Source organism: Canis lupus, chromosome 8 (assembly GCF_011100685.1).
Source record: "Canis lupus familiaris isolate Mischka breed German Shepherd chromosome 8, alternate assembly UU_Cfam_GSD_1.0, whole genome shotgun sequence".
Taxonomy (NCBI): Eukaryota; Metazoa; Chordata; class Mammalia; order Carnivora; family Canidae; genus Canis; species Canis lupus.
In genome coordinates, this window is record NC_049229.1 from 43,512,961 (window position 1) to 43,526,173 (window position 13,213).

General features: G+C 39.0%; 1 protein-coding gene across 2 annotated transcripts in view; it reads left to right on the top strand.

The window, feature by feature from the left end:
* Positions 1–13,213, top strand: part of SLC39A9 (solute carrier family 39 member 9) — a 43,981-nt gene that overhangs the window by 9,228 nt on the left and 21,540 nt on the right. For both annotated transcript variants that reach the window (XM_038545062.1, XM_038545061.1), the window contains exon 2: positions 12,825–12,933. In XM_038545062.1, coding sequence (XP_038400990.1) covers positions 12,825–12,933 — 109 coding nt within the window. The remainder of the gene's footprint in view (positions 1–12,824; positions 12,934–13,213) is intronic.

Genomic DNA, 13,213 nt, shown 5'->3' on the forward strand with positions numbered 1-13,213 from the left:
CCATGTGCTTGAAAGGTTGGGACCTTCATTGCCAACCTGGAAGGGAGAGGGGCTGAAGGTTAAATCAATTGCCTGTGGCCAGCCAATGATTTAATGAATCATGCCTATGTAATGAAGCCTTCATAAAAACCCGGAAAGACAGGGTTCAGAGAGCTTCTTGGTTAATGAATACATAGAGGTGCTGGGAGAGTTTATGCCTTGAGGGGGCACAGAAGCTGTGCATCCTTTCCCCTTACCTGGCCCTGTGCATCTCTTCCATCTGGTTTTATCTGATATCTTTTTATAATAAACCAATTAATCTCATAAGTAAAATGTTTCTTTGAGTTCTGTGAACCACTGTAGCAGATTAATCAAACCCAAGAAGAGGAGGTCAGTCAGTCAGAAACACAGGTGACAACCTGGACTTGCACATAGCTGGGGTGCAGGAGTGCGAGAGCACCCAGCTCCGGAGTGTGGGGGTCCCAAACAGGCGAGATTCAGCCACTCGCTGCTGACAACATCTAAAGGCAAAGAGACAAGTCATGGTGAAATGAGAAAGGAGTTTATTTCAGTGAGGCCAACACTGGGAAGACTGGAGACTAGTTTCTCAAAAGACTGTCTTCAAAGTGCTCACGATATTTCCAGGTCATATGAGGAAAATGTGGGACAAAGGTCAGTGGGTACATGCAGGTGGGCTGTAGACAGGTCAATCACTGCCTTGGGGTCAGTTATACAGGGTCTTGCTGGCTCAGGTATCCCTTACTGCTGCAGGTGGTAGTTGTGATTCCCATCGGGATGCTTTGCCTGCAGGGTCTTTTGCCAGAGTTAAGAGATTAAGCCAGAAAGAAGAATTTGATCAGTTAGAAAGGTTGAAGTCAAGGTAGAGGTAGTCAAAGTCCTCTTTCATGAAGGTGGGGGCAGTCTTGTAAAACTGAACCCTTAATCTGTGGGATCTAATGTCTCCAGGCAGATAGTGTTAGAATTAAGTTAGACTATGGGACACCCAGCTGGTGTCCCAGCATTGTAACACATATGTGCACACGTATCAGAATTGATCCCAGGACCTTTTACTGTTCTTCAGTGAGCCCCAGTCATGCCCTTTCCAGCAGGGTTTGAATCTCTACCCACATGGGACCTCTTCTTTGACCACTCTTACCTCAGTCCTACAGTAGGCACTTCTCCTTTTATTTGCTGTTTTTATATCCTTTACAGTTCTGTCTTACTGGTTAATTTCTCATTTTACTGTCCCCTGTTCTAAACTTCCTCTGTTCAAATTATGGTTTCTCTTTCTTGGTTGGACTCTAATTCAGCTAGGTATTAGGTCATAAGAATCAATAACTGCTAAGGTTGAACAGTGAATCAGGCCTGGAGTAAGATAAAACAGTTCAAGTGCCACCATGCATGGTAGCTCACCTTGAGTGGCAGTGCCTGGGAGTCCTTAGGGAGTAATGAGAACTGTGGTCATCCAACTGTCTGCCATTTGACGACCTTAAGCCTTGGTGTGGCTAAATCATCCTATTTTTCAGAAGCTGGAAATGAGGCTTTTTAAGTGAAATGTTTCGGATTTTACATTTTGGCTACTAAATCAAATATTGTTATATTACTGTGGGCCAAATAACCGATGTTGATGAGTTGCCAGTCTATAACCTCTGGGCTGGACTGATTTCTAAGCTCTTTGAAAACCAGAAATAGCAGACTAGAAGTGGTGGGGAAAGCAAATAGAGGAAATACATCACAACATGACAAGAGTAGGGGAGACTGGGAAACATTTCAGATTCTTACAGAATATCGAAGTGTGGTTGTTTAGAACCGCTCAGTAAAGGGGAAAACATCTCCAAGTACATGTTATTATGGGAATTGTACTCTAATCCAACCACAGTACAATAATTAATAGTAATAATAGCTACAGTGTTGGTTTATGTGTCAAGTTTTGTTGGTTTTGACAGTAACCTTGAAAGGGGAGAATTATTGTCCTGTTTATAGATGAGGAAACTAAGCTCAAATTGAGTTTACTAAGTTCAAGCCACTCTAAATAAATGAACAGAATTTGTTTTAAAAAAAGCTTGGCTGTATAATAGAGGCTCTTTGTGAAAATTTAGAAAACAGGATAATCTGTAAAAGGAAAATAAAGTCATCTATTATCCCATTGTCCAGTAAGAATTGCTAATAACGTTTTTTATTTTTTCCATTCTTTTTTGTCTGCATTTTTAATGTGGTTAATTATGTGGCTTATGTATACTTTTACATTCTCCTTTCTTTTACTTGGGAGTATACCAAGCATTTTCCTTTATTGCTAAAAATGTGTTCTAGGCCTTTTTAAATGTTTTTGTTATACTCAGTTATTTTTTTAAAAAAAGATTTTATTCACTTATTCATGAGAGACACACAGAGAGAGAGAGAGAGAGAGAGAGAGAGAGGCAGAGACATAGGCAAAGAGAGAAGCAGGCTCCATGCAGGGAGCCCAATGTGGGACTCGATCCCGGGTCTCCAGGACCATGCCCTGGTCTGAAGGTGGCACGAAACTGCCGAGCCACCTGGGCTGCCCCCTAAGGGGCATATTCTTAAGAAGGTTCTCCATCTGTATTCCCAGAGTTTTTTTTAAATGCATTTTTTTCCAGCAAATGCAAATGACACTGTATTCTTACAAACGTTGAATACCATTATTAAGTTTTTAAACTTTGCTAATTTGGTAAAGGAAAATGTATTTTGGGGGGATGGAGAGGGAAAGGGAGAGAGAGACTCTTAAGTAGATTCCATCCCAAACAGGAGCCAGACATGGACTCATTCTCACGACCCTGAGATCATGACCTCTGCCAAAATCAAGAGTTGGGTGCTTAACTGACAGAGTCACCCAGGAGTCCCAAGGAAAATGTATTTTTATTATTAAAATTTTCTCAGGTCAATTAAACTTCTTACGTACTAATAATATATATTGTCAGTAGTTCCCCAGGTTTTTTCCCAGTGAGTTTGTGTTTGTTTTTGTAGTCACATTGAACCGTCTTATGGGATTTCCATTTATGCTTACTAGTTCTTTTATGTTTGAAAAGACTCTTACTCCAAAAAAAATTAGTCTTGTTTTCCAAAATTGGAAGAAGTGGCATTAATAAAATTTTGCTTTCTATTACCTCTGTGTCAAAGGGGAAGCCCATATGCCACTGGAAAAATGGCAAATAGCAGAGCATCATTTGCTTGAATTTTTATCCAAGTATCTGGGGTGTGATTTGCTATTCTTGTGAAAAAGGGGCTTAGAAGCCCTATCTGCGTGCTGTTAATGATGTTAGAGATAAGTAATAATGACAGTTGCTCTGTGCTAAGTGTGCTCATGTCATGTTCCTGCATGATACTACTAGTAGCGTTGTACCCCCTTCTTACAGTGGAGGACACTGAATTTACTCAAGGTCACTGCTGCAACTTAGAGGCAGGAGACTTTGGGGGCATCTTGTCTTAGTTGTCAGGGCTTAAAGAACAAAGTTCATATTTGAGTTTTCTTCATTACCTGTTACTGACAATTAACAGCAGGTTATGTAGCAGTTAAATTGACTTTGAAGTAGGTGTGTTTGTAAGAATCTGGAGATGGCCTTTGTTGCTTGAACAAGAGTTACTCTGTACCCTATGGTAGTTCATCTCTTCAGTGCCTGGAGCTTTGAAGGGAGCAGTCTTTTTATTTTTAAGATTTTATTTATTTGGGATCCCTGGGTGGCTCAGTGGTTTAGCGCTTGCCTTTGGCCCAGGAGGGCGCGATCCTGGAGTCCTGGGATCGAGTCCCACGTCAGGCTCCCGGCATGGAGCCTGCTCCCTCCTCCTATGTCTCTGCCTCTCTCTCTCTCTCTCTCTCTCTCTCTCTCTCTGTGTGTGTATCATAAATAAATAAATAAATCTTTAAAAAAAGATTTTATTTCTTTAAATGAGAGAATGAGAGAGAGCATGATTGGGGGGAGAGGGAGAAACAGACTCACCACTGAGCAAGAAGCCCGACGTGGGGCTCCATCTCAGGACCCTGAGACCAGGACCTGAGCCGAAGGCAGACACTTAACTGACTGAGCTACCTAGGCATCCCTGGAATAGTCTTATAATAAGAGATGCATCTTTACTTTTTTAGAAAAGTATAGTTGATGCTTTCAGTACTAAAATGAGCATGAGGGCAGACCTGGTGGCTCAGCGGTTTAGGGCCGCCTTCGGCCCAGGGCCTGATCCTGGAGACCCGGGATCCAGTCCCATGTCAGGCTCCCTGCATGGAGCCTGCTTCTCCCTCTGCCTGTGTCTCTGCCTCTCTCTCTCTCTCTCTCTGTGTCTCTAATAAATAAATAAAATATTAAAAAAAATAAAATGAGCATGATACAAGAGGGATTGAAACAAATTGTTTTAAATATTACAAGCTTTTACATTATTGGCTTATATTTCATCAAAACAATTTATTGACTTTGTGAGCAAGGAAAGAAAAACCATTTTCTTGTCTGCCAAGAAAATTAAACTGATTTCAAAGCTTTACACTGATTGTGAATGGCATTGAATACCAGCTGTTTTAATTAAGATATCTGGTCAGTCCTTTGTCTCAGTCAGACTGCAGCTGTGAGGCTATGAAATGAAATAACATAAAGCCAATGGCATTGTGTAGTTCATGCCTCTCTTGAGTAAATATGTTGTTTCTCTGACAGAAACTATTGCTTTGGGAACTGTCTTTTCATCTTGAACCACACTTTGATTTTGTAGTTCTTCATTTAAATACATCCTATAGTGACTTACCATAAACGTAGGAGAGAACCTCAGCATTTTAACTTTGACATATACATAATTTTGAGATTGAGTCCCAAGTTGTGAAGCTGTGTGGAAAAAAATACAGCTGTGCAAATAATATGGAGCCACATGTCTAGTGCTTGAAATAAATCAGATTGCATATAAAATAATTTAGGTAGTTAAGAAATTTTTAGAAAATAAAAAAATGAAAACTACAACCCATGGCAGTGATGCTTATCTTTTGACTACTGAGTCTTCTTCATTACAGGTGTTACCTCTGTAGTATTAGTCACCCTGAGAAGGTTGGTAGATATTTACCCAGCTCATAAAAGTTATGGAGGATGAATAATCTGTGTATTGCTTTGTCGAAGATTGAAATGGTGACTGAACAAGGTTCTGAGCTCCTTGGGGAAAAAAAATAGATATCATTTAATGTATTTGTATTAATGGGACAAATGACAGCATTGCTTCACATTCACTCTAATGGAATCCTATTATGGTTCTTTGTTATATGTACTTGAATAACCCTTGAGCCAAAGCATAAATTCCAAAGCAACTAACCATTGAAAATTCTTCATATGGTTACACTTGTACAGAATATGGTAGGCCTATTTCCCATGCCTAAAGAGGCTGCACTACATTTGTGTATCTTGATCATTAGAGCCAGTGAAATGGGGGGTACCAAGTCCCTAGTGCCTTGCATGGTGACGGGCATTTAATTCATTCTTTCAGTAAATATTTAGGGAGAATTTGTTACCTGCCAGTTTCTGTTCTATAAGCTACAGAGCATTGAGCAGCTAATTAAAAACAAAAATCTCTTCCCTCATAGAACTTACAGTTTTGGTATAAGGACAAACACAGTGTTCATTGGATGTTTAATTTCGTTTGATAAATAAATGTGCTTTTCTTAATTTCAAGAGGAACTAGAACATAGTGCAGTAATTTTAGCTCACACTGTTTTACCTCCAAGGAAGTATTATAAAATTAGATGATATACTCATATTTACCTTGATACATTGAATACATTTTCTCAAATTCTTTGTTTCTAAATTTGTTTATGATGTTATAATACAGATCTCATGTTTACACTGTACATCAGCTATATGTACAGTTAGGTTTCACAGGCCAGTAATACTTTTCAAATAAGGGAAATTTGACACAGGATTCCCTGCTTTTAATTTTGCCAGGTAAAGACACTAAAAATAAAAACACGGGATCCCTGGGTGGCTCAGTGGTTTAGCGCTGCCTTTGGCTCAGGGTGTGATCCTGGAGTCCCGGGATTGAGTCCCACGTCGGGCTCCCTGAATGGAGCCTGCTTCTTCCTCTGCCTGTGTCCCTGCCTCTCTGTGTGTGTGTGTGTGTGTGTGTCTCTCATGAATAAATAAATAAAATCTTTAAAAAAACAAAAAAACTATGGTCACCATCATTTTTTAAAAGCACATTTTAAGACCAAAAAGTAGGTAGGACATAATCTCAGAATAAAGAATGGTCTTCTACATTGAAGAAATGAAACCTTAGGAAAAGCTTGGTACTTCCTGTCCTTCTTTAGAAACTGTCAGTAGAAGACAATGATAACTAATTATAATTTTGGTTTTCCTCTTGATGTTTATGGATTCTTTTTTTTAAAAGATTTTATTTAATTGAGAGAGAGAGCGTGTGCGTGCACAAGCTAGGGGAGGGGGAGAGGGAAAAGCAGGCCCCCCCCACAGAGCAAGGAGCCCCACGCAGAACTCCATCCCCGGACCCCAGGATCATGACCTGAGCTGAAGGCAGATGCTTACCTGACTGAGCCACCCAGACACCTGATGTGGATTCTGCTTGCTCACACTGTTTAAAGAGGTGGTGAGGCTCAATGTTGTCTATCATTGGAGGTAAATTTCGTATAACAGATTGTATGTATTGTGTCACGTGATGGACATTGTCTTGGCATGTACAGGGCAACAGAGTGCATTGTCCAATCTAATCGTGCCCCTACCACTAACTAGCCTAGCCATGCGATCTTGAGCAAGTTATTTCTCACCTGTGGCCTTTGATTCTTCATCTGTATATCGAGAGAGGATCTTTTTTTTACATTTTCTTCCAGTTTCTTAAACTTGGATTCTGTTTTGATAACTTTGGTAGCTGGTATCCCTCTTTTTAAAGTACACCTTTGAAGATTAATAAATAAAAATAATTTTACTTTCTCTTTCTAAAAATTTGGGCCAAGCAGCATTTTAGGAGATTTATTTTTTTATTTTATGAATTTGAAAGGTTTTTTTTTTTAAGATTTTATTTATTTATTCATGAGAAATACAGAGAGAGGCAGAAACATAGGCAGAGGGAAGAGAAGCAGGCTCCATGCAGGAGCCCAATGCGGGACTCAGTCCCGGAACTCCAGGATCATGTCCTGAGCCGAAGTCAGACACTCAAATGCTGAGCCACCCAGGCGTCCCAATTGAAAGTTTTTTTTTTTCCAGAAGAATGAGTTGCATTTTTAATTTTTAAAATACATATATATATATATATATATATATATATATATACTCTTTTGTGTCAGAAGTACCAAGCATCATAAACAAATTTTTTAAATACATATATATATATATACACATAAAAAATATTTTTTTATTGTAGTTCGAAAGTTTTTTTTAATGCTCATAGGTGTTTAAGTTATTCTGGATGGCATATATCCCTCCGTTTTCTTAAATTGTGCCACTTCACCTGCAACTTAATTTTGTAGTATGTATTAAGCCTCAAGAACTCACTTCTGCTCCTGCTTTTTAAAACTTGTCTCAGTATAGTACTTCACGTGGTGCCAATGTAGAATATTCTACAGCACTTGGTAAGTGCCTAGTGAATTTGTGGGTTGGTCCAGAATTGTGAATACCACTGGTTTTTCCATGCAATCATTGACATAAAATGTGAGGAATGATTTTTAAGGAATGTCTGAGTGGCAGGTGAATTTCTTAAGAAAATTTTTGAAGTGCCTTTTAGTATTCTACATAGACTGAGCTTGGTTTCAAAGAGCTGCCATACTAAGGAGGCTGCTGCTTCCTAAAGCAGTTCCTTGATTACCAAAATAAAAAAGAGTAATAAAAAAAAAAGAAGAGCTGCCATGAAGAAGGTTTATTAAAATTGAATAGTTATAAAATGAATCCTTTCAGGGGTCCTGGCTGAGTAAATTAGTACCTAGGTAATTTTTTTTTATTCATTCATGAGAGACACAGAGAGAGAGAGAGAGAGGCAGAGACACAGGCAGGGGGAGAAGCAGGCTCCATGCAGGAAGCCCGACGTGGGACCCGATCCCCGGTCTCCAGGATTACGCCCTGGGCTGAAGGCGGCGCTAAACCACTGAGCCACCCGGGCTGCCCGGTAATTTTTTATAGTTACGTAATTTTGTAGAGTAAAAAGTACTATCTTGATGCAGTTTGATGAATTTTGACAAGTATATACAAATGTACCTCACATTCCAGTCAGGATTTAGAATATTTCCATCATCCTAAAAATAAATAACCTGGTGCCATTTCCTAGTTACTGTTATTCTCTCTAGCCATTGTATTCTCACACTTCTGCTGGAGGCAGCCACTGTTCTGATTTCTTTTGCCAAGGATGAGTTTGGCCTGCTTTTAAACTTCCTATAAATAGATAGTAAGTAGCTCTTTTGTGTCAGACTTCTTTCATTCAACATCTGGATGATATATTTTTTTAAAGATTTTATTTATTTATTCATGAGAGACACAGACAGAGGGAGAAGCAGGCTCCATGCAGGGAGCCCGACTTGGAACCTGATCCCGGGTCTTCAGGATCACGCCCTGGGCTGAAGGTGGTGCTAAACCACTGAGCAACCAGGGCTGCCCTTGGATAATATTTTTGAAATTCATTCAGGTAGCTGTATGTAGCAGTAGTTTATTCCTTTTCATTACTGAGTAGTATTCCATTGTATGAATATACCACACTTTGTTTATACATTCTTCTAGTGATGGACATCTGAGCAGATTATGCCTATTATTGATAAACCTCCTATGAACATTCTTGTACAAGTGTTTTTGTGGACATACATTTTTATTTCTCTTGGAAAATACCAAAAGTAGAATTGCTGGATAACTTGATAAGAGACTAGTAGTTTTCCAAAGTGATTGTACTGTTTTATGGTCCTAGCAGCAATACATGAGGATTCCAGTTGCTCTGTATCTTTGCCATCATTTAGTGTCACGAGTATTTAATCTGAGCCATTCTGGTAGGTGTAAGTAGATGTCTTTAATTTAGATTTACATTTTCCTGGTGAATAAAAATGCTGAGCATCTTTTCATGGGCTTATTAAGTATTCATATATCTTTGGTGAAGTTATTTATTCAATGTTTTTACCCATTTTTTGTTGTGTGGGTGTTTTTGCCTCTTACTGAGTTGCGAAAGTTTTTTATATTTCACACGCCCTTTATCGATATCTTAGGTTGGGTTCCCCAGAAAACAGACTCTGAGAAGATTTGCGCACAGGAAGTTTATTGAGGAGTGCCCTTGGGAATAACACCTGGGAAAGAATGAGTAGGATTAAGCAGGAGGAGTTGAACTGTAATTCAGTTACAGTAGAGGCCTCAGCTCACCTCACAGCAGGCTCTGAAGCTGGATGGCCCTTCAGAGATATCCTGAATGGAGGCAAGAGGACCTGGCTTTGTACCTCCCTCCATACAACCCAGGGACTAGCATGGGATGTGAACTGGCCTGCCAGAGGGAATATAGCCTTAGGTTAGTCAGTACCCTTTGGCCCAAGGTCAGTTCATCAGAGGGACTCAGCTGTGAGCCTTCAGTAGGCAGCACTCCCAGCAGCTAGGGGAACAGGTGTCTTCAGCCTGGAGGAGGTTGATGTGGGCAGTGTCACCACAGCATTCACTACAGATATGTGTGTTACAGATATTTTCTTCCAGTATGTAGCTTGTCTGTTTATTTTCTGAGTGGATCAGCAGATGTTTTAAATTGTGATGCGGAATTTTTTTGTGTCCTTGCTGAGAAATTTTGCCAACACCAAGATTACAAAGCTACTCTTCCTTCTAGAAGTTTCTGAGTTCTAGATTTTATTTATTTATTTATTTATTAAAGATTGTATTTATTCATGAGCGACATGGAGAGGCAGAGACATAGACAGAGGGAGAAGCAGGCTTTTTGCAGGGAACCCAATGTGGGACCCGATCTCAGACCCAGGATCATGCCCTGAGCTGAGGGCAGATCCCCAACCTCTGAGCCACCCAGGCATCCATCTAGATTTTATATTAAAGTATAATCCATCAAGAATTAACTTAGGTATATGATATAAGCTGCCATCTAAGTAACTCTTTTTTTTTAAAAAATATTTTATGTATTTACTTGGGAGAGAGAGAGCATGAGTGTTGGAGGGTGACAGAGGGAGAGAGAGAAATAGACTCCCCTCTGAGCAGGGAGCCTGATGTGCAGCTTGACCTCAGGACCCCAGGATCATGATCCAAACCAAAGACAGATGTTCAATCAATTGAGCCACCCAGGTGCCTCCACCCAAGTAATTCTGGAGGGTGCTCAGCTCTTTCTTTTTTAAGTACATCCCTTTCATCACTTCTCATCTTCCCTCAATTTATAAGGCAGACGCATCTTTCATTTCCATTTCCCAGAGTAGAGCATAGTCAGAGTCAAAATGCTGACCGGACAATTTTCTTCCCTAGCAATTTATTCATTAGTTTGAATTGTGGCATTCTGAAACCAAGTCCCTAAAATGACATGATATGCTCAGTCCAGTTCAGCTTACCATTATTTCTGTCCTTTCTTAGGAGTGAAACTTTACATTCATGAATTTTTTTAAAACAAAGGTGACTTTTATGAGTTCATTAGAGAAAATGACAAGTAGACTAACTCATATACCATGTCCCCTTATACAGAATAGAGCTGTTTTTCACACATCTTGTGTTCTCCATGCTCTGGCAGTTTGTCTCAAATGAATGCTGTGATTAGCAGTGCTTTGATGAGTTTAGTAACTTGTAGAAGATAAAAGCTCTTAGAATAGCTCAGTATTAAATATTAAAAAGTAACACCAGTTGTTTGGTGTCATTTTTCTGAAATGCTTCAATCACTTTCTCCTGTCGCCTCCTATATAAGAGATGTAAAAATATTTTACAGAAGAGAATCTGACGTACTAAATATTATTAACCAGTTTGGACATGAAGCCAGCTCTGCCTCCCAAGCCAGTGCCCCCAACTACTGGATGCATTCAGAATGCTCTATTTATAAGTAACTAATAATGGCCATCCAGAATGTATGAAGGACCAACCTGGCCTATATGCTAAGGAGCGGGGGATTTCCCTCTTGCTTTATAGCAAGTATTAGTTGGTGTGGACATTGTAATTGTAGTTTCCCCATATTCATTAGAGACACAATGAGATAGATTCCTTCCTTCTTCCCAAACAAGGAGGGGACTGAATCCTTCAATGAGCCTTTCATCTGAGAACCCATTTTTCCATAGAAACAGTATATGTATGTATGTATGTATGTGTATATTATGTATTTATTTCCCTAACCTCAGAGTCACAAGTTCAGTAGTATGTCAGAAATGATACAGCCACTGTTATTTTTGCTAACCTCAGAAAGGAAACTAAAACAGAAAAGTGAAGTACATTAATTATTAAAACTTTTTCATAAGCAATGTACAAAATTTCCCCCTTTTAGTTTTTAAGGTCATTTTTCATACTGCTAAGGCTCCAGAAAGCCATACATGGTACACCACTGCTTCAAGAAATTTTGAAATATAATCTTTTATATTTTGAGTGTCAAGAGGCAGTCTCTCAAAGAAATTTGAGTAGGAAGAAAAAAATTGAGATTAGGTTGGATTAAAACCATAGATCATTTATGGCATTGATTATGATGATGATTTAACAGATATATACTTACCTACATATACATCAAGTTGTATACATTAAATATCTACAGCTTTTGGTATTTTAGTCATAATCTCAATAAAGCAGCTTTTAAAGACATGTAGAACATTTTAATACTGAATTAAGTAAGCTTTATTTTTTCATTGTATAAGTAACATGTTCATTGTAGCTCAACTGCAATGTTTTAAAAATCGTGTATTATTTATTAGATTTATAAATTATAAAGTTAAAAATATGTTAGTTTGATTTACATTTGTTCTACTTATATGTATACTTTTTATTACAAATATGAGCTTATCAGTGCATATAAAAAGCTGGTTTGCCACCAGCTTTTTCCTCATAACAGTGCATATATCCATGAATAGACCTGAATCAAAATGTTTAATGGCTTGAGTGCTGTGGTACTGTGATGTATTGTGGTTTATTTAATCAATCTCCTTTTTTGAACATTTAGGATATTTTCAGGTTTTCACTGTCTGTGCCATGATCGTCTTTGAATAGTTCTTCCTTAGGAGGAATTCCCAGAAGTGAAATTGCTAGAGCAAAGAATTCACATTTTTGAAGCCTTAAATTGAAATTGCCAAATAGTGGTCCAGATAGGTTATAGCAATTTACATTTCTCCCAGTGTCAGACAAATGTGCTCATTTTTCCCATCATGAGTTGTAGACAAGTTTTCCCACATCATTGTGAATCTGGTAAATTTGTAAATGGCATCTCCCTGGTTTCTTTGTTTTTGTTTTTTAATAATTGATTTATTCATGAGATACATAGAGAGAGGCAGAGACTTAGGCAGAGGGAGAAGCAGGCATCCTGTGGGGAAGCTGATGCGGGACTCAATCCCAGGACCCCAGGGTCGTGACCTGAGTCAAATGCACTCAGCTACTGAGCTACCCAGCTGCCCCAGCATCTCCCTATTTTAATTGGCATTAGTTATTTATGAAACTCCCCCAGTTTCATGTTCACTGGCCATCCTAGATTTTGGGCTCACAAATGAGCAGCTTACAATCTTTTTTTTTTTTTTTTAAGATTTTATTTATTTATAGAGAGAGAATCTCAAGCAGACTCCACACTGAGCATGGAGTTGGAGGCGGAGCTTGATCTGAGCTGAAACCAAGAGTCAGATGCTTAACTGACTGCACCACCCAGGTGCCCCACTCACAGTCTTGATTACAAATACTTCAGAAACTTTTTCTCATTGATTCATCAATTTTCAGCATTTTCTTATGTTTTCTTTCCAGGAACGACTAAAGCTGGTGACTGTTTTGGGTGCTGGCCTTCTCTGTGGAACTGCACTGGCAGTCATCGTGCCTGAAGGAGTACATGCACTTTATGAAGATATTCTTGAGGGTAAGAGAGAGAGAAGAGGGTCTTCTTTGAGAGATGTTGACTTGGAGTGTTGAAAGGAGAAGTCGAGTGGTTTGTTTTGTTTTGTTTTTTTTCCCCGTACATATTTCCTATTTGCCATAGAATTCTGCCCTGGGAAGAGTTCTTAAAACCTATCTTCTGACATCTTTGGCATTGAACACATCCTTAGCAGTTTGTGAATTGAATCCTCAATTCATGAATACCACTTAAGATATATTTGCAGTAATGTATGAATTCCAGTCTGACAGCCCTTTTTTAAAGC